This window comes from Vanessa tameamea, chromosome 10 (genome assembly GCF_037043105.1).
Source record: "Vanessa tameamea isolate UH-Manoa-2023 chromosome 10, ilVanTame1 primary haplotype, whole genome shotgun sequence".
Lineage (NCBI taxonomy): Eukaryota > Metazoa > Arthropoda > Insecta > Lepidoptera > Nymphalidae > Vanessa > Vanessa tameamea.
The window spans coordinates 1948791-1974231 of NC_087318.1; the positions used below are offsets into that span (position 1 = coordinate 1948791).

Here is a 25441-nt window from a genome sequence, read left to right on the forward strand (position 1 = left end):
GTATATTAGGTTTTTTTTAAATAAAAATTATATTTTTTAATATTATGTTTTATTAGTGGTTTACCACAGTAAAGTTAAGTCACATTTAAAGTCTGTCAATATCTTAAAATTGTACCTTAATAAATTAATATGCCATTTAAAATAACATTTTGTTAATAATAAAAATATCACATTTTTTTTGTTTAACAAATTATGTGAGAATATATTTATCACAGAACTTAAGTAATCCTTTGGTAAAACAAAAATATATGCATATACATATATAAAAAAATAAATTTGATTTTTTTTTTTAATAATATAAATATATTTATGACAGACATTGTGCGGAACCAATATGTTATTCGGTGTTTAATCTCAACTATTATATCCATAGCAGTCCTACTGCCGCGGGTTGAATTAACTCTTGTATAAAATCTTTGACAATCTTCTCAAATTCGATTTTTATTGCTTCTTGTTCACTGAAAACAAAGTCATTTTTATTTAAATAATAAATAATACTCACACAGAAATTTGAAGTTAGGCACGAAAATGTTATATGAAAATAAATGGATTTTATAAGGCAATAAAAATTATGATTACTATATTGATGAGAAATATTGACGGTCAGCAATACCTTTTATAAATTTTAAAAACGTGAGTATTTAATAAAGTTCAGGTTTAGATCGAATGTAAAACTAAAATATTAATGCGCTCCCTCCCTACAATCGAGTCGAGTATAAAATGTGACTCTACCATTGTTATATTTTATACAAGCACACCCGTGAACGCGTTGCTGGGGGTGCGTATACATTGAATTATACTGAATGTTATGTTTAGCCAACAACATACCTGGTAAGAAATTTCAATTCAAAATATTCTGCGGTTTGTGCGTGATGCGCGTTCAAAAAAAATAGCGATCCTTTTGTAAATATAGAATAAGCCAATATTACTTAAGAAATGCTGAGAGCTCAAACACAAAACTAGTCAAGACCTGCGGCGCGGCGCGCGGCGCACGAGCTCGGTGTAGTACTTGACCTTGAGCTCGGTGCCGCTCGTGCGCACGACGGCGCGCAGCCCGCCCGCGCACTGCAGCGCCACCATCTCGCCGCACGTGTAGTCGCCGTCCAGCCCCGTGCCCACCGAGCCTGCCGACCGCCCCGACATGCGTTACACTGTTTGTGTGCGTGTGTGTGTTCGTGTGTGGGTGTCTCTCGGGGAACCGGCGTTGAACCCATCTCGTTCCTTTTGTTTGTGAATATAGTTTCATCAGATCGAGTGAAAGGGTTTTCTGGTCATTACCTGAACTAAAATTGACGTTTATTTATTTATTATCAATATATATAAAACTCTTCCGTTACTGTGAGTGACTGACTGACAACGCACAGCCTAAACCACTGGACCTAGAGACTTGAAATTTGGCACACGTATAGCTTGAGTATCCTAGAGGTGCCCTAAGAAGGGATTTTTCAAAATTCCCACGGGATAAGGAATAAATGGGATTTATATTTTCGAACTAAAGTAGCTCTATCTCCGTAACTATAATTATTAGGGGTTTCAAATTTTCCGTGCAAGTAGGTTATAACAACAACTAAAATCTATTTTTACGATATTTCGGAATTCCCAAGGGATAGGGAATAAACGGGAATTGTATTTTTTTCTTGAAAGTCCGTAGTCCTAGAAACTTGAAATTTGGCATGAAGATAGCTATTATAGCACAATAAACTAAAAATAACTGAAAACTAGCCTAACGGGGATGAAATAAGGGTTGAAAGTTTGTATAGAAGTCCGTCATTTTTTAAGATAGAAACATGAAACTTTTTTTGGGCACCTGATTAAAAATGATTTGATACATATTTAAGCGTTTCTAGATATTTAGATATTTTACGCCTAAGGTCCCTCCTTAGGGGTTGACATTTCGTATATAGGATAGTCTGGAAGACCGTCATTTTTGAAGTTAGAAGCAGGAAAATTTATTTTTGGGATACCGATTAAAAATGACTTGATTCGTATTTAAGTGTTTCTGGATATTTTACGCCTAAGGAGGGACGATGGGTTAACATTTCGTATACAGGTTAGTCTGGAAGTCCGTCATTTTTGAAGTTAGAAGCTATGAAATACACACCAATATCAACAAAGAGGTCTTACATTAACGTAATATTTTAAGTTAATTTGTAAATATATTCAATTATTCATATTCTACGCGAGCAAGGCCGCAGGTAACAACTAGTATATTTATATAGGAGTATTTCAACAAACTTACCCAAATGTCCGCTGCTATTATTGCCGTCGTCGGGTACAGTGACGCCCGCAGCGAAATCTTTAATGGACAGTATCTCGACTGGTCCCACTTTCGTTGGATACTACAGATAAAAATCACAAATTGTAGTATTCTGATGATTTATTTTTATTCCATATGCGGTCGGTCACATGAGCCCCGTGTTGATCAGTGGTCACCACAGCCGAGTCATTGGTGCCGTATGAATTTCTTACAAAACCAATGCTCCTTTCCAACCTTGAAAACTGAGATGTTATGTTGCGCATATAAAATACAAAATCGATAGAAAAAAAAAACCGAATAAATCGAAATTGTTAATTCACTGAATAACAACTCGTAGTTTATTTCCACTCCGCCTCATCCTTCCAATTAATATTCGGTAATTACCTGTCCTGGACCGTTGAAGTTTCTGATTCTACTAAATATCTTCTGAATAGCAGACGAGTCGTCAAAAGCGAAGTAAGAATTGTAGCAAATGTGGTAACCATATTCAGCGTACAGAGCCTGCAGCTGATTTAGCAGAGAAGATCCCTTGGAATATAGGCTCGACGCTAGAGTCGCTACCTGTAGAAGAAAATAATAGATAACTGTTGGGTTTTACTCAGACAAAGTACTGGCTCACTCACACTCTATTTGATTGGAATCGGGTATACGAAGGTTTTGTATTACTTACATGCACGGCTGCTGAAACTCCATCCTTGTCGGGGACTTTGTGACTGCACATGTAACCGATCGCTTCTTCGAAAGCGAATAGAGGCATTTTACCTTGTTGCAGCAGGAGAAGGGTTACGTTGCCTAAAATTGGATTGCATAACATTCTATAAGAATACTAATAAATATTTTATTAAATTCAATTGGAGCGATTACATTTTTATTTTTATGCCCATTTTACCTTTTTAACTAATTACTTATTTCATTATAAAGTATCTTGGGAATCGCCTCCAAGCCGTTTCAGATATAAATTTCACATACAACTAAGTTGTACAAGCTCAAGCTTAAAATAAGCTTTTCTACGTGTTCATGAATTCATGCGCGTTTTTAATAAAATTAATAAATTCTCAAAACAAAAGTTGTCATAACTAAGCTTATCAAAATAAGACTTTTTAAGTATATACTCAAAATATATCATTTAAGTGATATTTAATATATAATTACGATATTCTTTACATACCCATCCATTTAAATCCAGTGAGCGTCTCCACCAACTGTGCCTTCCCTTTTGCGATGGCTCGAAGCATCTTGGAACTGACGTAGCTAGCTATCATGAACACCTCGTCCTCCCCCACCGCGGAGCCGTTGGCGCAGTGTTGCTGCAGGAGCCACCATCCCAGAAGAGATCCCATTTCATTGCCCGTGAACACTTTCCAGGATTTAAATCTGAGGGCATTTCAAAATTAGAATTATAGTTCTAGTTATTATTTTATTTTATATAATGACATATTTTGCATGTTTTAAAGGGGGTTTAGCTTGGATCCAATAGATGTTGCTGCGATCGGGTTCCCGGATATTTTAGCTAACAAATAATTACTTATTGCGAAATCGAAACGGGCATCGAATTTTATAATTATATTAGTTACCAAATGAAGATAAACATGAATGTTAATATACTTAAAGACGCTTAAGATGACACTAAGTTTGAAACTCACTCGTCGTCGTATTCCGCGACCGCCAGCCGGTCGGCGTCCGGGTCGTTGACGAGGACCAGCTTAACGCCGTTATCGTGAGCTAGCTTAAGGCTTAGATCCAAACACTCCTTCTCTTCAGGATTCGGAAACTTCACCGTCGGGAAATTTGGATTCGGGTCTTGCTGTTCGATTACGCTCAATGGCGCCTAAAATAATGATAACAGAAATTTGTTTTGATTAACACTAAATGTTATAATTCTTCTACTACACTTTAATTGTCACTATATTTTTAATCTACAATTTAATAATATAACAAAATTACTTAAATTTGTTTATTAATTTTTTTAATAACATTATTAATGCGATAATGAGTATGTTTGTTACGTTTTCACATTTCAGCTGATCAACCGATCACCATAGAATTTTGCATACCCGATGTCAGAGGAGTACAGAAAAAGGATACTAGGTACCCTAACAACTACAACCTCCGCCCCCCTTCCACGCGAGCAAAGCTGCGGGCATGCGTAAAGTCAGTTTCATTAATGTATATTTATTATTTTTCAACTTGAACATGATCGGATAGGTCTCACAACTATTTCGTCCACTATCACGTGGTTACGATCGTTTCAGCAGTTCGGTCGTAATTTTGTAACACATACGGATGCTTTCACATTTATAATATGAGTAGTTAAAAAAGGGTAACCAAACAATCATAACACAAAATTTGATTATAAGACTACCGATCCGATTTCTTGTTCTAAAAGAAACTGTTTCTGAAATGTTAATCAATTTAAATAAAATATAGCCATTAGTAACCTAGGTGATGCGAGGCAATCGAAGGAATAAAGATAAACAAACCTTAGATCTACATATTCCATAAGACTAGCTAATAGCTCTGCCGTATTGAGCACTATAAACAGTTTATTTAGTAGAGGTTAAGGAACCCAGTAAAAGTTGTTTTTTTTAAATTCTAGAACAGATTGCTAAAAAATATCAAATTAAAAGTTCCATATTTAAATAGCGCGAAATAACTTGACAAAATGGCACTGCAATGAGGTCGGTGACGTCACTTGCTTGTATTGTAATCTGTGGCACATATAATCCACATACAGTAGGCAAACGAGGTTAACAAGCAAGTGACGTCATCATAATCCCGACCAATCAGGAGCGTTTTGTGTCACGTGACAATCGTTTAAGAAAATGCATTTTTATTTATGGATTTTTGAATAAATTACTTGTTATTTTCAACTTTCGTTAATAAATAACCATTTTTATACTCATAATATATACCGATTACAATAATTGACACTTTATTTTGCGCATTGTCAAAAAGCCTATTACTCATATCCAATTTAATTTTACTTCCAAAATTCCGAAAACAACTTCGCCGACATTCAAAACGCTATATTTTACCGAATACATAATGAATAACATAGGTTGCAATGCAATGTAAAAGTGGTTTATTCGTTTTTACTCCTCATGTGTTTGGAATATACTTTACACACAAACACAAGACATTGACATTTCAAAATCACATCCATCAACAGCCGAAAATAAATGAATATATGAAAATTACCTTCAAATTGGCAGCTTCGAATGCCTTTACGATAAAATCGTAGCCGACGCCGTGCATCGCGCTGTACACTGTCCGAACCTCCGCCTTTCTGTTTTGTTCAAGGAGTTCTTCGCTTAAGCTAGACCTTATGTACTCCATGTATTTTGTCGTCACTTCCTCTAAGCAATCCTTAACGAGATCGTGACTCCTTATACCGTCTATCTTCCAATGTTCGTCAGGTATTCTGTTAATAACGAAAAAAAAAAAAACAATATTATTTTTAACGACATGCAAACAGCGATATTTTAACTATACTGAAAATAGTAACTGTAAGTGCTAAAGTTAATGTCTGTCTGTGTATTACGCTTTCACGGCCAAACCACTGGACCGTTCTTCCGATCTTGGTGAAGTTTGGAACACCAAGGAAAGACATATTATTAGGCTAATTTTTTATATCTAAAATCAACGAAACACTAGACCCCCTCCCCTCCCTTACTCGCAGATTAAGCTGCGGGCGAAAACTAGTCACCTATATATTTTTAACATATTTAAATTTATGAATAGGCAGTTGAAATGAAATGAAAATTATATCACCTACATAAATAATTTTATATTGAAAACCGAAAGGCAGACTGGCAAATGACCCACCTGATAAGTAAGTGGTCACCGCCATACATAGCCATTGGCACTGTAAGAATTAAAAATCATCCTTTATATCTTCAATGAGCCACCAACCATGGGAACTATTTATTGTCCCTTGAGCTGGTTCTGGTTAGTTAAGACTGGCTGATTAACTCTTCAAACCGGAACACAACACTACTAAGTACTGCGGTCTGCAGCGGCACGTACACCAAGTAAAGTATCTTAGTATCAGACTGACCTGACCATACTTACTCTAAACAAGTCCATATTTCTTCAATGATATTATCGTCATGTGGAGTAGTGACTTGAGACCCGTTACTCCAGTACACCTTGTACCCGTTGTCGCCCTTAGGGTTATGGGACGCTGTTACCATGACACCAGCAGCAGCCCCGTACATTATTGTAGCGAACGAGACCAGTGGCGTCGGGCATACTTCGGAGAAGAAGTGGACAGGTATCTTTGCAGATACGAACACCTTCGCCGTCAGTTCAGCAAACCTATGAAATGTTAGCTGTATTTTTACTTTTTACATTAAAAAAACAACCTGTTAATATCCCACAGGTGGGACCCTCTGAAGAAGATTTGAAGTTTATTCTACTGTGCTAAAGGATATTACAATACTAATGACTTTTTAGTTGACTGCACACCTTGGGAATGAAATGATCGCCTCCAGGCTGTTTCAAATAACTAAAATATAATTATTATTGTACATGCAAAATGGAAAAAAAAAAATATCCCGCTGAGTTTCTTTCGCCGGTTCTTTTCAGGTCCGAGATGTTAAATTCCGAACCGGTGGTAGATTTTGACTATCAATAAGCAAGTGTAAACACTTCTATATTGAATAAAGATTTTTGACTTTGACGGCCATACTCCAAAGAGGGTTAATGATATTACATGAGATAGAATTTTGTCTGATACGTGAAGGATCATTTTCCATCACCGATAAGCTCTTTGTATTATAAACATTAAACCGATGGTGCTGGCCCTGATTTGAACCTACAATCGTTTGTTAATTATCCACTCTAATTAAAGTCTTACAACAAAAATAAATTAGAGGTAATATAAATTTAAAAATTTCATACATACAATGTTAAATGTATTGTATGTTATGGAGCTCCGTTACCGTAACCGAAACTATCGGATATCCGAAATAAAAATCTATCCATAACCGTAACCGGTAAAAAAACTTAATTTTATAATGTGGTTTTTGCATAGTGTTATACTTAAAGAGAGTAGCTTATTGTATTCTAAAGTTATTCGTTTTTTTTTCTGATATTATACCTAATACTAAATAACAGCCTACAAATAACGTCAAATAAACGTCTTGTAATTTATCTTTTACAATTTTTGAATAATGTCGTATCCGTAACCGAAACAATCGGATAATCCAAAATAATTTCATATCCGTAACCGTATCTGAAATCGATAAAATATTATTCATATATCCGTATCCATATCCAGATCCGAAATTATATATCCATAACATCCCTGATGTAGAGGAATATTTCAACATAAGAATATGCAGAGTGACTTGGAGTACTAATTATAACGATCAACATCCTAACGTAACTAAACTAAACAGTTACTGAAATTGTGTTATCATCAATATTCTTTGGTCGGAAAAGTGTAGGCAATTTTTCTATTTATTAAATAAATAATATAATTGTATACATTTTTATAATTATATTATAAATAGAAAGGAGGCAGATTTACAGACTATGTTTTCGATCAGGTCTGTCATCAGGCTCCGAGGGACCATGTTCATAGCGATCATGGAACAATATTATTTTTTGCGGAATAGACAGTAATTACAACTGTGCCAAACATTCGGTGAAACATATGCGTTCGCCTACTTTATGCTCCATGTTTATTACATGATTACCCCTAAAGGTAAAGAACATAATTGGCTTTATCTATGAGTAATAAACATTATCTTAGCATTTAGAAAGCGGATGTAAAGACCGTACCTATATGTGGACATTTTATCAAAATATTTAATTATTAAGTGCTTTTCTAGTCTCATTTGAAGGCTCTCATCTCCCTAAAATCTAAAACTAAATATATCTAAACAGGCCTATTTGATATTGTTAGATACCTACTAATTTGGGTAATATTTTTTGCTGAAACTTTATCGCGAACATTATTGACCCTAGCAAAACATTTCATCATAATGTATTGACATTATTTACAATGACGTAAATTAGATAACGGCACTATCAATTATGTTTGTAATTTTACAGCATATTTCTAAGGCTCATAAGAAACATTATAATGAGACGCCATTATAATTCTGGTATGTTACATTCTTGAAATATTGTAATAAAAAATATATTAACCCTCACAGTGTTGCTATAGTTCAAACGATTTACCTGCGACTATTATATCGCCCATCGAAGCCCACGACAACTCCATTTTGGAGTTGTTTTTGATTACATACTTTTTGAACATATGAGCAAAGTCCCTGAAAAAGAAAATTAGTTATTAAAAAAAACACTTATTTTGTCAAATAAGAAAAAATACAATTCGTTGCAATAAAAATTAGTAAAATCTTATTAAAATAAACGGTGCCTTGAGTCTAATTAAATAGAATAAAATAAATCATTAGCATGTATAGAACTACATTGAAATTATGAATAACTAATTACTCATGTGTTATGAATTAACACCAGCATGTTTGAAATATTACTATTTATCACTTATTCATTTGCTGAAAGTACACATGTTTTGTATGACTATTTCAATAATGATGTATGAGTAAACTTGTGTCGTATCATAATTCACAACATATTGTTAATCAGTATCTAATAGTTGTTACACAACAAGAATATCTATATGATACTAATACATACTAAAAGATAACCTCACCTGTGCTGTTTGTAATACAACAACATCATTCATACACATATAACCAGCTCCCATGGGACCTCGCAGGCCCGCTGTACCAAACTTCTGCCGCTGTAACATTGTCTTCCTGAGTGTAGTCCATCTCGAATTGTTAATGGCATCTTCCACTTCTTTATATGTTACTGGATTCTGATAAAATTTATATATATACAATAAACAGTTATGGCTGTATGGACCAAAAAGTTATCAAAAAAATTCCTAATAAGTTGTAATGTGGTATTAATAAACTTTCTGCAAATAAATAAAATAATTTTGGTAAAATACATATAAATAATTTTAAAATTTTAAAAATTATAGTATAGAGGCAGTATTCACTGTTTCATCAAATCGGCATAGTTACTTTTAATTTCCAGTTTATCAAGTTAAGGTTCAATTTGAGATTTTATTTGCCCTAAATCTTTTTTTATTACTCCTATAACAATAATAATTATTTTTAAATATTTTTAATGCTAAATAATTTAAGTATAAGTCATGAAAGAACCTAATATTTGCACTATGAACTTATTATTTTCCTTAAATATATTTAATGTGCTAAAAATTTGATTATAAAGTGCAATTTTGTATAATGTCTTGAAAAAAAATTACTTAACTAAATTCAAGCTCAAAAACTTAAATATTCTTAGCAGATATTTAATATTAAAAATCTCAACATGTATAAACTTGGAGATGGAATCTATTAATAACACTTTATTGGAGATTATGTTGGCCGTATAAATTTGCACAATTACAATCATTAATACAACCTTCACTTACTTACTCAAAGGCATGGTGCATTGTCATACTTCATTGTTTCACTTAGAATTAATTAATATCTTTAGTGAAATTATCTGTGCCCTCTCAGCATAAATAAAACCACAAAAAAAAATATCTTATATAAATACATTGGCACCATTATTGTGTGCTACAGCCACAGTAAAAATTATCGACACTTATAATTAAGAAATAAATGGTTTATTTTTAGATTGAAAAACAAGAGTTACATGAGTTTACATTATTATAAAACTTATTGATTATATTTGAATAACCATTTTCAGTATTGTAAGTTTAAGTTCTTTTAGAATGATTTACATGTTTATGTCAAGAAATTAAATGATCACTTGGTGGTAGGGCTTTGTGCAAGCCCACCTGGGTAGGTTTCACCCACTTTCGGATTTTATACAACCAATCAACAGTACTCAGTATTGTTATGTTCCGGTTTGAAGAGTGAGTAAGCCAGTGTAACTACCACAAGGGACATAACATCTTAATTCCTAAGGTTGGTGGCATATTGGAGATGTAAGGAATTGTTAATATTTCTTACAGCGCCATTGTCTATGAGCGGTGGTGACCACTTACTCAGGTGGCACATATGCTCGTGCACCAACTTAGACCATAAAAAATAAATTCTTATTAGTAATATCTAGCAAGTTAATTATGTAAAAATATAGCATAATTAATGGTCATTTTATTTTTTTTGGGTTTTTATCAATAAAAATAAAATAAATCGAATACCAAATTTAGTGGAAATTTTAGAATTTAGTTACTAAGATATTAAGAATTACTAAACATACCTTATCACGTTCAAGCCATCCCCTAACAGCGGCATTCAATCTAGCATCTCCACTATCAAAAATTAAGACCATATTCGCACTATAAGTACTTAAATTTTCACTAAACACGAAAGTAAACTTATTTTCTTATATATATAATCGACAAAAAATAGTTATTTCAATCGCAACAAATGCAACAGACGCAACAGTTGAAGTTTCGTTCAAAAAGTAATTCGAAGATCGACAGAAATCAATTACTTTTAATAATAAAAGGAATAAGTAGATTCATGGAAACTGGATGCAGTTATTTAGTTTTAAGCATTATTCCATTGTATTAAAGACCAATTTTGATAACCTTCAACAAGTTCTTTAAATCGATAACAACTGAATATGCAATGTTGCCACTTCCTAAAACTTTCCCCTAAAGCTATGGAATAATAGTTAAAGAAAAATGTTTTCTATAATGAGAATATACATTACTAGCAGTGGCGGACTAATAGGGGAGTAGAAGGGGTGACTCGTCCCGAGTCTCCAGTCTTGGGGGGCCCCAAATGCAGCCGTCTTCCCTTGATCAAATCCTAAACAAAACTTTAAAAATGTGCCTTGTACCTACATAAATCCATCAAAATCAAAACACTACACTCTACAGCGAACTAGATTTTTTACGCGGTACTAATATTTAATTTAATATAATAGTTGCCCGAGGCTTTGCCCATGTTTTAGAGGTTGGTCATCAGGTTTTAGTTATAACAAGACTATTTTTTTCGATCAGGAATCGTGAGCTTGCATCATACCAAAATTTCATCAAATTCGGTTCAGTGGTTTAGCCTTGAAAGAATAATAGATAGAAAGACAGAGTTACATTCGCATTTATAATATTAGTGTAGCTGAGAAGAAAGAAAACGATAGTCTATATTTAAATTGATGTCTATTTCCTCCCTAGTTTTGGGGAGAGTCCATATATGTTTAAACCAATATGACAATGACAATGACTTTGCCGTTCACACCAGTGTTGCGAACTATCTATAGTTGATCTCGAAAACAATTAAGGATATCAATAGTACCATCGATAGTATTCCTTACTAATAGTCATAGTATTGCACATGGGGAGCTATTAATACTATCGATAGACAATCGATTGCGTATCGATAGTGGACTATCAATGTGAAACACTAGTCCTCACGTTAAGTCGTTAATAAATAATATTTAATACTTAATAAAATGTTAATACATGGTCAATACTATAGAGCTGTACTGTTGTAGAATTAAGATGAAGTATTGCTCTTTTGAGATATATCTTTTATACACAAAAATATTGCTCCCCTGACTTCTTACCTGACTTAACAAATAACAATAACATTGACATCGATACCGAAAAAAAGGAACTAGTAAAATGAATGCCGGTCTTTCATAAATCACTGTTTGTGTTGAAGTAGCGATTTTCCCGCCCAGTCAACGTATGGAAGTTAAAATATTTTGATAAACTCTTTCTAAATATCCATTTTTATTAATGTACTATGAACTGTTCACAAACAAACAACGTAAACTTCTTTATATAAAATTAGCATAGAAGAATATCATATACCATTTAAGCTCTTCGACTCGACCTCGACGAATGATCTCGCGTCAAATGTCAATTAGATGTCAATTGTCAAACGCTGTTTATTTATGTCTACACCTTTTGTGATTGGATTTTGAAATGGATTAATATTATAGAACAGGCAATGGGCATATTGGGCATTATAACACCGGGCGTCGGTCACATTAACTTTAAATTTTTACGCAATATACATACTTAGATAATATATATCTTATAAAATAATAATTAAACACAGGCAGTGCCATTTTTTATTAGAGATTGAACTGTAATATAAAAATGGAGAGCAATGAACAAAGTGATGTAGAACAAAATATAGAAACGAAATACCCTCTGCTTCCTTATGAAAAACAAATCCTTATTGATATGTTTGAAAAGGACGCACTTTTAATAATTGCAAAGTGAGTAATAAATAATTGGGTAATAATATGCATTGAGTTAAAATTTTCATTATTAAGTTACCATATACTTTCAGAGGACTCACTTATAATGACATTGTCGCAAACTTGTTATGGATACATAATGATCCAGCAAATTTAGTTTTAGTGATAAATAGTAGTGAGTATGAGGAAAAATACTTTTCTGAAAAATTTAATTTAACAGTTTTACCTACAAATGGGAATGAGAGGTAAATAGGAGTATTTTTTAAATGTTGATTTGATTATGAAATACTTTATGAAACATTATTTATTTTATAATTCTAAATATATTTCAGAGAAAAAACATACTTGGAAGGTGGTATATATTTCGTGTCAACAAGAATTCTTGTTGTTGATTTGTTGAAAAATCGTGTTCCAGTTTCCAATATTACTGGTATAGTTGTATTAAGAGCTCACACTGTACTTGAATCATGTCAGGAGGCTTTTGTTTTAAGACTTTATCGGCAAAAAAATAAGGTATACATTTTAGTTTAATAAATTATCAAATGTACATTATAAATATATACTTATAGCCTTAATTCTATTACTTAAATCACAAGTTTGGTTTCTATACTGTCTTTCGAATATGTTTATTGCCATCTATTTTGTCAAACATAACTTGAACAAAATTTCACTTGATGTCAGATAAGACAATAATTATGAAGGCTCAAAACATGCCATTCTGCAAGTGACTGAGGTACTAACCATTTATTATAATCACAATTTTCTACTTAAATTGTTGTCAATTTCACACACTGTTTTGTTAACACAAAAGTTGCCAATTTTACTTTGGTTATCATAAGTAAAATTAATTACAAATATAATAATAATAAAGGAAAATTGTAATTGTCACATATGTCAATATATTGTAATTAAATATTTATTTTTAATGTTTATATAAATTTCAGACTGGATTTGTGAAGGCATTTTCAAATTCACCAATTTCATTTACTTTTGGATATCATCAGGTTGAGAAAGTTATGAGAGCTCTCTTTGTAACTGAACTGTATTTGTGGCCAAGGTAAAAAACTAACTTAACTCTAGCCTGGTGCTAAAAGAGCCAATGCCAATGACCATCACTTTTGGTGATCTAAACAGAAACAATGAATACAGATGTTGGGTTCCAATATGACGTGCACCACTTTGTGTAATGGTATACATTAAAACATTTTGTGTAATATAAGTACAGTTATACATAAGCTCTTTTAGCACAAATAAATAAATATATATATTTTTTTTTTATTTTTTTTTATATCTAAATGATTTGACAAATGCCAAATGTGGATTACATTTTACTCAAATTTACATTGGTCTTTTTAGCACCAGGTCACAAATAACTATACTATTTTAAAATACATAATACAAATGATATTTTTACAAAAAATATATAAGATAGATTGTTTACTATTGCAATAAGTAAAAAGTAAAATAAAAGTAGGAAATCTAAAGCATGATGTCCTTGTGGATAGAAAATTTGGATCCTTGTGAAGACTGGATTCAAATTTGACAAACACCACCCAAGTGTTTGCTGGTGAAGAAAATGACCATGTTAAAATCTGCATATTCAATACCAAACTTTCACATCAAGTTTTAATGTTCATACATTTTCCTTAACAGAATAGTAAACAGAACTTTAGTTTCGAGCCAATTGGTAGCCAATTCTGACATTTGATTTTCTTATTGAATTTCTAATACTTATAAAAGCATTATTAATTTTCTTGAATAAGCAGTACAGAAAAATATTATATCCTTATTTCAGATTCCACAGTACCGTGATAAAAAGTCTTAAGAGTAGGCAGGCAGAAGTTATAGAATTACATGTTTCACTGACCACAAACATGGGTCTCATCCAAACTTGTTTGCTAGATATCATGAACTACACAGTTAAGCAATTGAAAAGTATTAACCGAACCCTGGACATGCAAGTGAGTATTACAACTTTAATAATTATTAACTACAGTACACTATAAAGAATCAATTATATATGTGATTTTTAAGGTATAGATAGCTAAATCGAATACTACTTTGGGTACTATGATATACACTAGTGACAAACAAAATTGTACCGTTAGTTGTTGTTTTCAATCACTTATGGGGTAGGGAACTGTTCACAAATACCATGGGAAAGACAAAAAAAGTAGTGGCGGGTCCACCATCAGAATAAAAACTAGTATGCGCAAGTGTTCCTGTAAAACACCATAAGGGAACCACTGATCTTTAGTGGGTAGTCTGTTTTTGGGCCAGTTGTCCCAAGGCTTAAAATAAGTTTTTGCGCAATGTTGCCACTAACCTGAAAGTAAGTTATATGTAACAAACTAAAGGAAAATTCATCTTAGTTACAATTATTAAAATTTTCATAATTATTTTTTCAAAGAGAATCAGTCGTTCTCTCACACACAATCATTTTCGAAACTACGCTCAATGGTTAATACACACCAAACTCTGCCATCATACCTACTGTGTAATAATATCTTCTGTATAATAGTACTATACTATTATGTTTACAAATAAAGCCTTTTTACTTTCAGGAAATAACAACCGAAAATTGTATCACTAAGAAATTCCATAAAATTCTTCAATCACAATTAGATTGCGTGTGGCATCAACTCAGCACAAGGACAAAGGAATACATACAAGATTTGAAGGTTTTAAGGACAATGATCATGTAATTAGCATTAAATATCCTAATATAATTTATTTAAAAGATTAAATACTTTAGTATTCTGACAATACAAAAATTTGATTGAATATAAAGTTACCACTGATTCGGAAAGTACATTCTACCAAGAAGAAGAAACACAGTAGACACACAGTCAACAATATACATTGTAATATTAAATGAAATATCCTGTAGGTATTGTATACCTATGAAAGTTTTTGTATGTAGCTCTGTCCGACCGGCGCGATCCTTAGGCTCTGAGTAGAGTGCACTTATTTGCGCATATACTATATCTCCTGCGCAAATGGCTAGTCGCATCATAATCCTCAAAATCACTACCATCATCATCAACATTACCATGAAAATCATCACTATCATCAAAGGTGTAATCATAATCATTATCACTAACATAACCGCCATCATCATCGTCATAATCACTATCACTATAATCACCATCAACATTACTGTCATCATTAAGATCATCATAATCATTATCCCTAACATCACCATCGTCATAATCACTATCACTATAATCACCATCATCATCATAGTTCCTATCAACATCATCACCATCACCGTAATTATTTTATTGTCTTATAATTTAAGATTAATAAATTTGGCATTGCTATCAAAGTAAATTAATATTTTCTTTAATACAGAAACTTAATACACGACGATTCAGTGTCGTTTTATGCATTGGTAAGCAAATATAGGACACCCGAATATGCTAAAGTCAATTCTGGATGGATACTCCTTGACTCAGCAGAACAGCTGTTTAGGCTGGCCAAAGCGAGGGTGTACAACAATAATAATGGTAAATATGCCTTTGATATACAAGTTACATAATATAGTAAATGTAACCCCGTCCTGCTCATCATAAATCCATTCAGCAGAATTTTCTTAATCAAAAAATGTTACTCTTTTTCTAAATTTGGAAACAAGAAAGGTATGTCATCTATTGGTTCGAAACATTTATAGCCGTCTATAGCCAAAATAAATAATTTATCGCAGTAAACACTAATTTCTGACAAAAAAAATCCTGCTGAGTTTCGCCGGTTCTTCTCAGGTCAGTTTCTTTCCGAACCGGTGGTAAATATATAGATATAATATATAGATATAGATATAGTAGGTAGATATAATATTTATACATATGTTGAATAAAGGTATTATATAGTATTTGTATTTGAATTTAATCAGCCGGTGATACTAGTTGTGAGGGGAAGTGTTATTTTTAATATTAAATGTAACATTTTAGAATTCAACCCTGAATCATCACCAAAGTGGAAATGCCTGAGTGAATTGTTAACAGATGAGATACCCAGAGAAGTTAAAAAAAAGAACAATGATTCATTATCTAAAACAAAAATACTCATACTCTGCCAAGACAATAAGTCCTGTTACCAGCTAAATAATTTCCTCACCATGGGCGAAAGTAAATACCTCTTCTATACCGCGTTCCGGAGAGATTTAACAATAACTTCGATGGCTGCTAAATATAAGAAAATAAATAACAAATCACATATGAATACTGAAAATAAAGATAAAGAAATAAAAAATGAGTTAGACGAAGAAGAAGCCAATGCAGATGAAATGAACAAGTCCAACTATGTCCTGACTCTCACTCAAACGGCAACAAAAAACAATTCGGACTCGAAAGCAGCTAATGAGAGTGTATTTGAACCTCTGTCCCGGGTAACTATTATTAATATTAAATGCTAAATTACTTTTTTGTCTCATTTGCTGTCGAAACACTTGGACCTTGGAGTGGTGGTGCAAAATGCTTCATCAAAAGTATAACACCTCGCCTTATTGCCTCCACTGGTGGCAGGAGGGCTGGTTCGTTTTTTGCCCAGAGGATCGGAATTGCGATTCAACGGGGAAATGCTGCTAGCATCCTTGCCACCATTCCACGCGGTCGAGATTTATACAGTAACAATCTTTGATTCATATTTGTATATATTTAAGCACTTAATGTTATCAATTCTTATGTTGATAAATGTATAAGATACCATGTATATATGTACATATCATACTTTGTGTTTGTTGTCTGCGTTAATGTGATATTTTTGATAATTGTAATTATTGTATGTCTTCAAAAAATCTATGTCATTGAGATGAATATTATATAAGTAATTTGTACCAAATGCTGGAATTACATTTGAAATTTTCTCACTAGAAAACTTTACAAGAATTTCCTTGTCACTCATATAATGATTAAAATTAATTTTAAATTATGAAACATGTCTTTCAGGTAGAGAACTTGGATTTAACGCAACTAGAAACAGATAAGCCAATAATCTGCATTCAGACGTTTAAGCAAAACGGGAACTACATGTCGCTCGGGCAAACCCTAGAGAGCCTGCGGCCCGAGTACGTGGTGCTGTTCCACAGCGACGTGGCCGCCGTCCGCCAGCTCGAGCGCCACGAGTGCCGCAAGCCGCCCCGCGAGCCGCGCCTCACCGTCTACTTCCTGGTGCACGACCACACCGTCGAGGAGCAGGCCTACCTCACGGCTCTGCGCCGGGAGAAGCAGGCCTTCGAGCTGCTCATACAGGCCAAAAGTGTGAGTACATACTCTGTCATAAAACTGATATTCACGTAATATACTTGTCGTTTACAGATAATATATAATATATACATAAAATTTGATCGGTTTTAGGTAATGGTTATACCATCATATCAAGACGGAAAAACTGATGAATATTTTAATATGAATGTGGAAGAAGAAGTCATTCAGAAGGATACGAGAAAGGCAGGTTCGTATCGCACAATGCCTCACTCTCGTACTACGAGATCTAAAACTAGTGGAGAGGGATCAGTCCCAGGATTAACGAGGCTGCTACTGAGACTAGGGAGTTTACACACCAAACCTGCTGACACACCGACACAGGCCGACAGCAAGGTGTCGGCGGGATTATTTTAAGAGAATCGGTCGGTGACTTGCACTCGCCCGTACCCGGCCTTCGGGTCGGGCTCTCAGGAGAAAGGAAGGAATAAACTAGTCTCGGTCCTGACCTGGGCAATGTAACTATCACATTCGTCGGAGCTCGTCTGAGGAGTGAAAGGGATACCTATATCTATGTCACCTAACAGTCGGTGCAAACGACAGCGCGAAGGCATCATACTACCGTAAACCTCTAGCCTAGCTTTCCATTTCTTGCCAAACTCCGGCCAAACGAAACTCCGGCCATCCTCGCTTACTCCCCAATAGAAATTTATGCCCCTGGGGGTGCTTGCCTAGTTTTCTCTGCTAGTCAGAGAAGTACCAGGTGTGTCTCGGATAAACAAAATAAATGTAACATATTTATTTCCAGGCGGACAAACTCAAGTCACGAAAGAGAAACCAATCGTTATCGTCGATATGAGGGAATTCCGTTCCGACCTTCCAGCCTTACTACATAAAAACGGAATCAATATTGAACCAGTGACCATTACGGTAAGAAACTTATAAATATAATTACCAGAAAATTTGTCCTTATAATATGTCGACTGTAAAACGCATTGAAGGCTATCGCAATGTGCTATCTACTCAATAACACATTACGATTGAAATACTTAACCGATTTTAATTTCGTTATGAATAGATATTCATCAACGTCAAATTTCATTAAAATCGGTTGGCACATCAAAAAGGCACATGGGAAAAATTAAAATATAGTCTCCTATCATTGCAGATAGGAGACTACATCGTAACGCCAGACATCTGCGTGGAGAGGAAGTCGATATCGGACCTCATCGGCTCGCTGAACTCCGGCCGGCTGTACGCGCAGTGCACGCACATGTGCCGCAACTACAGCCGACCCATCCTGCTCATTGAGTTCGACCAGAACAAGCCGTTTCATTTACAGGTCAGTGTCTTCTGCCTTCTGTTTGCCTAGTGCCCAGATATATAACAATAGATCCCAAGGTTTTGAAAGCAAGCCCTTGCCCCGGAAGCCACGTAAAGACGTTGGTCCTGCGCCTGAATTCTTTCTGATCGTGTTGAGTTTAAGGGAATAGAGAGTGCATCTGTCTTTGTGTTCAAAATATATATATACAACGCCTCCTACTTGACTGATCCAAACTCGGTCAGCAGAAAAACATTGGACTATGCTATACCTACATTAAATTACCTCTCTAATTGTGCATTTGTCCAAAGATTGTCATCATGGTTAATTTGTAGACATAATACATCTTCATCATTTTCAGGGGAATTTTGTCGTTTCAACCGATTTATCCGGTGCCGATATCCAGCAGAAGCTTCAGCTGCTCACAATACACTTCCCGAGGTTGAAACTCGTTTGGTCACCGAGTCCTTACGCCACAGCAGAATTGTTTTATGAGCTCAAAGTAAGTTCCTACCCCTTAATAGACTAAACGATAGAATACAATACTATCCTGGCGTTTACGTTTATTAAGTAGTAGGGCCAGTAGTGCGTAGTGCAAATCTGTCTGGTTAAGTACCGACCACTCATCATGAATTCTAACGCCAAGTATAAACACTAAGTATTAGCAATAGAGTATAATTACAGGCACAAGAGACATAGCAACGTATTTGCCAAGGTTTATTGGCATTGTAATCTATGGTTATTGAAATTTCTTACCGTACCAATGTGAGGGCAGTGGTGACAACTTTCCATCAGGTGGCCCATAAACCGCCTAGAAATTACATAAAAAAATATTCCATAGTCACATAATATTATTTGAACAATTAATTTGGTCTCGAACAACCTTTAACAAACGTTGTCAAGCTAGTGTTTCGATAAACATCAATTACTCTCTTAGTTTCAACATTGAATTGTAAACGAAAGAAGAGAACACCAATTTTTAACTAATCACCCCATTTTTGATGAGCATTTATCAAAAATTTAAGCCGTAAATGTTTTCATGGTGTTTCATAGATGGTAGTTTCGTTCAGAAGAATTCAAACAGATTTACTTACTGACAGACTAACATCTATATTATTTCTATGGCATATATATGTATCCATTAATTTTATTTGTAAAAAAAAATTCCAGCAAGGTAGAAAAAACCCGAACGTAGAAGAGGCACTGGCTCTGAGCGGAGACAATACAGCAGACGATATGAATTACGAAAGATGTAATATACGCGTGCACGACTTCGTACAAAAGCTGCCCGGTATAACCTCGAAGAACATCACAAGAGTTATGAATAGAGGAATTTCTTTGGATCACCTGATAACCTTGACACAGGTAAATTTACTAAATAACTGACAATAATAGGCTATTTGACTGGTTTTTAAAATGCATTTAATATTATTTAGTAGAGGTTAAGGAACCAAGTAAAAGTTGTTTTTTTTTTATTCTAGTACATATTTGCTGAAAAATATCAAAATAAAAATTCCATATTTAAATAGCGCGCGCAAATGCTACTTTGACAATATGGCGCTGCAATGGGGTCGGTGATGTCACTTGCCTGTATTGTAATCTGTGGCACATATAATCCACATACAGTAGGCAAACGAGGTTAATAAGCAAGTGACGTCATTATAAGCCTGACCAACCAGAAGCGTTTTGTGTCACGTGACAAACGTTTAAAAAAATGGATTTTTGAGTAAATAAATTATTATTTATATATAACCATTTTTAAACTCATAATATATACTGATTACAATAATTGACACTTTATTTTTCGCATTGTCAAATGGCCTATTGTGGTAGCATTTAATTCAACTCTGTAACATGGATATCAAAAGTGAGCCTACTAGAATAATTTGCTTTGTGCAAGCCCGCCCGGGTAGGTGCCGACCACTCATCAGATATTCTGCCGCCAAGCAGCAATATTTAGTATTGTTGTGTTCCGGTTTGAAGGGTGAGTGAGCCAGTGTAACTACAGGCACAAGGAACATTTTAGTTCTCAAGGTTGGTGACGGCATGTCGAAGTAAGGGATGGTTAACATTTCTAACAGCGTCAATGTCTATGGGCGGTGGTGAACACTAAACATCTGTTGACCCATTTGCTGGTCCGCCTACCTAATACATAAAATAAAAAATAAAGATGTTCTTGATTTTTAAAACTGAGTCTGTGTGTTCATGATTTAAATATCCTTAATCCATTTATATGTGGTTGACGCAGTGGGTTAACTTTTTGGGAGATTAACAAGTCAATTTAATTATGTTCTAGGAACAACTAGCAGAAATTATGGAAAACAAAAATGAAGCCGCAACGTTATATTCAATTTTACACGTTAAACCAAAAACGACAGACACAGACAAAGCGAAACCTTTTGGAAAGAAAAAGTTTGAGAAATTCAAAAATTTGAAATAAAAATCATAATATTTTTTTATAATTATTTATTGCTTTTGTACATACCATAATAATTTTAGAATGAAATAAATGTTGTCGCAATTAATAAATATAATTATGTCAATTTTATTTTATTTATAATATAAAATAAAAATTCCATCATCTTTATTTGGAGTCTTATTTATAACATGCAAGGCAACCTAGCGCCAAGGACCTAGAACACAGACAATGTATCCTTAACATTGCTAATTCTCTCAATTATAACAATATATATAATAATTCTATTCATTGCTCTAATTTTGTGCAAGACAAGACGCAAGTGCTTATGTATATAAGAACAATACTGAACGATTATGAGATATATTATATAATTCAAATATATACAAGCACAAAACTTGTCTCAAAGAAGAGTATCATCACAGGGATCATTTAGGAAGCAAAGTAAGTGATTACAATAACCACTGATATTGTTGATATGATCAACACTAATGTAAGGTAGGGTCACTCACGGAGTTGATGATTCTTATCGATAAGGGGCACGTAAATGACGCTCATGAGCTTTTTTACAGTTGTGGTGCCATCGAGAGCTTTGTCCACCTGAAATACATTTAACAAGATTCTGATTAACAGTGCATCAACAGAGCTGAGATGGCCCAGTGGTTAGAACGCGTGCATCTTAACCGATGATTTCGGGTTCAAACCCAGGCAGGCACCACTGAATTTTCATGTGCTTAATTTGTGTTTATAATTCATCTCGTGCTCGGCGGTGAAGGAAAACATCGTGAGGAAACCTGCATGTGTCTAATTTCAACGAAATTCTGCCACATGTGCATTCCACCAACCCGCACTGAAGCAGCGTGTCCAAACCTTCTCCTCAAAGGGAGAGGAGGCCTTAGCCCAGCAGTGGGAAATTTACAGGCTGCTAATGCTAATGATTAACGGTACACGAATTGCTAAATAATTGTATAATAGATAGGATACTTCTTGCAACTTTATTAGGAGGGTTATTGGCCGAAAAGATATATTAATTAGCCATAATATGGATATGACATTTTATATATTCTTCACAGCTCTTTTAGCAGTTTAAGAGATTCTGGCAAAGAACCATCAATGTACAATCACATACATATTTCACAAAAATAATGCAACTGGATTTCTTTGTAGGGCATTAACAAACTAGTAATACCAGTTGGTAGTTAGTTATAAAATCAACAAATTAACACTATTTGAATTATTCAATTTAAAATTTAATTCAAATAAATTAAGTAAAATATAATTACTTGAGTAAGATGCTGTTCACCTCCTTCAGGACCAACAGGCACCACCAGGCGACCACCGGGTTTCAATTGCTCAACTAACTGTACACAACATTAAGCATTATACAACAAAATCAGCAACATATATAAAAATTGAGTTTATTATTGTATGTATAAACTAATTAAGCCGTGATCGTCATGATGATAGCAGTAGGTGTGATGGAATGACACTGGTTTCCCGGGAACGAGTACGGGCCCTAATATGGGACACAACATGCGTTGACACGCTGGCTCCGTCTTATATGAGGGGAAACAGCGTTAAGAACCAGAGCCGCAGTGGAAAAAGCTGAAGCGACCATACAATCAAGATATTCGTCTGTTATATGTCTTTGTCTCATTTGCAGTTGAACCACTCGGACCTTGGAGTAATAGTGCAAAAACCTTCATTAAAAGTATAGCACCTAGCATTTTTACCACTACTGGTGACAGGGGGCTGGTTCATTTTTTGCCCAGAGGATTAGCATTCTTGCCACCATTCCACGCAATCATTTGTACAACTAATTTTTATTTCTATATAATTAAGGCCCTAATGTAAATAAATATATATTTCTACATTAACAATGTATAAATTATTATTATGAGACTGCATTAACTTACTGCTTGTGGAAGAGTAGGGGCAGCAGCTCCAACATGAATAGCATTATAGGGGGCTTCATCGGGATAACCCAAACGACCATCACCAACTATAATATCCAAAATGTGCAATTGTAAAATACATGTTATTAATAAGTTACTTGGGTAATTTTGTTTAAGAAAAATAAAAAACGAAAATTTTAGTTATTAAGCTGACAGTCTTCAATATATTACGAAATCTTTCTGACCGATTTTGGTCATGGCTACTAGTCTTAATGGAATCTAGCCAATTATGCAGGACACAATATCAATGAGACAACAACCCAATAAGATGGAAAGAGTAAAGGTATGAGACAAACAGCTTTATATTCTATCCGAGGCACGAGATATTAAACATTACTAACTATAAAATTTTGGGTTGCCAATGAGATTTTTTTACAGAAAACTCAAAAAAATGTTAACCATTGAAATATTATTTTATTATAAGATTTGATCATACCAATAAGTTTCACCCTTTCTGATGTGAGTAACTGAGGGCTATCGCGTTCAATATTTTTAGTTGCCATCGTAACTAATTCAGGAATATGTTCAATGCCAATAACTTTTCCTGCTTCTCCGACCATGAAGGCCATGCAAGCAGTCAGATAACCAGATCCTGAACCGACATCCAATGCTTTTTCACCAGGTATAAGTTGTTTTCTTAATCTTTCCAATGCATGTGCGTGCTATGAAAAGAAATAATTTAAAATTTTAACATTATTCAATAAGAATATAAAGCAATTAATTGATATATAAATCAAATAAAGAGTTGACAACTTCTGTACTTAGAGCATTATAACTACCAATGGTATTACCAGATCTAATCAAACTACATATTAAACAATTACAAATATATGTTATGAAGGACTAATATTAATTGTAAGCTACTAGTAGTAGCTACTAAGTGTAGTTTTTTTTTTTGTAAAAATATGTTATTTTTTTATTATATTATTAAATGAATTGAATATTTAATCATTTTAAAATTATATAGATTGATATAACACTGCAAAAATACAAATAAAACAAACTGACAAAGCATAAGACAATAATATGAAGCAATAATTATCTAAAATTACACATAAAAACAATTATTTTTATAACAATATGAAAAGGGAATAAATTGCAATCATCTTCTACAATTAATTTCTTGAAGGTAAGAGGACAATCTTTTTTGCGTTTAAAATTAGATTTAGATCTTGATTTTTATCACAATAATAAATAAATGCCTCCTTAATTTTAGTACCTCACTTCATAAAAACATTACATGCTCAGATAAAATTGAGATTAATGACCCAATTGTTTCTTCTACATTACATGAACTTCGTGATAAAGCAATACCTGGGATTGTTTCATATTATCTTTGATAAAAAAGTATAATATTGATAGTGAGTGTAGTTTTTAAATTAACAAAAATACTGAAAGATATAGACACAGCACCATATGTGGTGCACTGATGGTAGCCGAGTATCCAATGGACTGTGGTGAATCATGGTAAGGAGCATGCGGACAATAGTTCTTCCGGTCTACAGCAACCATAGCATTCGCAACTATATCAGACTTTATAATTCCGTTTGCTGCAAAATAAAAAGTTTTAAATTTAATCTAAAATATTATATTTAAAAAAATATTGTTTTTAAAATAAACTACACAATTATGTTAGGCAACTACACATACTATGCATATTTTGGTTAGAACAATACCCATAATTATACCGAACCAATTAGTATTTCAGAGTAATAATATTATTGACTTACCTCTAAGGTTCCGAACCATATCTGCATTGTTTATTCCGTGACTCCTCCAAGCCATATTTAATAAAATAAGAGCAACTAAGATATATCTTATATTATACCATGGGCACGTAATTTTGCTGCTTTGTTGATTTTTAATGTTGAGAAAAAAATAACGCAACTGTGTTACAATTTTTTTTGACATAATATGACGGTTGACGTATGACAATTAAACAGCTGTCAGTAATCCAGTAAATAAATAAAGAGGCTACTAAAATAAATGCGTTCACATTTTAATAGTTGCATGGAAGTCCTCTGAATTTTATGCTTAATTATGCAACTTTTTAATAAT

General features: G+C 33.8%; 3 protein-coding genes across 3 annotated transcripts; 1 reads left to right on the plus strand and 2 right to left on the minus strand.

The window, feature by feature from the left end:
• Nucleotides 1-27: 27 nt before the first annotated feature.
• LOC113395942 (phosphopentomutase) lies at nt 28-10759 on the minus strand. Its single transcript, XM_026633688.2, has 12 exons — nt 10532-10759; nt 8943-9110; nt 8447-8538; nt 6329-6574; nt 5456-5678; nt 3901-4085; nt 3426-3631; nt 2928-3049; nt 2642-2818; nt 2240-2339; nt 971-1124; nt 28-458 (listed from the first exon to the last, which is right to left on the minus strand). The coding sequence occupies exons 1-12, from the start codon at nt 10601-10603 to the stop codon at nt 362-364; spliced, it is 1842 nt and encodes a 613-aa protein (XP_026489473.2). The 5' UTR covers nt 10604-10759; the 3' UTR covers nt 28-361.
• A 1489-nt stretch (nt 10760-12248) lies between these two features.
• On the plus strand, nt 12249-21560 carry LOC113395940 (DNA repair endonuclease XPF). Its single transcript, XM_026633686.2, has 15 exons — nt 12249-12508; nt 12583-12735; nt 12823-13003; nt 13435-13547; nt 14286-14451; nt 15055-15191; nt 15845-15999; nt 16441-16877; nt 17437-17748; nt 17845-17941; nt 18500-18621; nt 18860-19033; nt 19374-19514; nt 20183-20377; nt 21309-21560. Exons 1-15 carry the CDS (start codon nt 12387-12389, stop codon nt 21450-21452), a joined length of 2649 nt encoding a protein of 882 aa, XP_026489471.2. The 5' UTR covers nt 12249-12386; the 3' UTR covers nt 21453-21560.
• Nucleotides 21488-25310, minus strand: Pcmt (Protein-L-isoaspartate (D-aspartate) O-methyltransferase). Its single transcript, XM_026633693.2, has 7 exons — nt 25114-25310; nt 24797-24933; nt 23820-24045; nt 23345-23430; nt 22712-22789; nt 21941-22028; nt 21488-21645 (listed from the first exon to the last, which is right to left on the minus strand). The coding sequence occupies exons 1-7, from the start codon at nt 25292-25294 to the stop codon at nt 21632-21634; spliced, it is 810 nt and encodes a 269-aa protein (XP_026489478.2). The 5' UTR covers nt 25295-25310; the 3' UTR covers nt 21488-21631.
• Nucleotides 25311-25441: the final 131 nt, after the last annotated feature.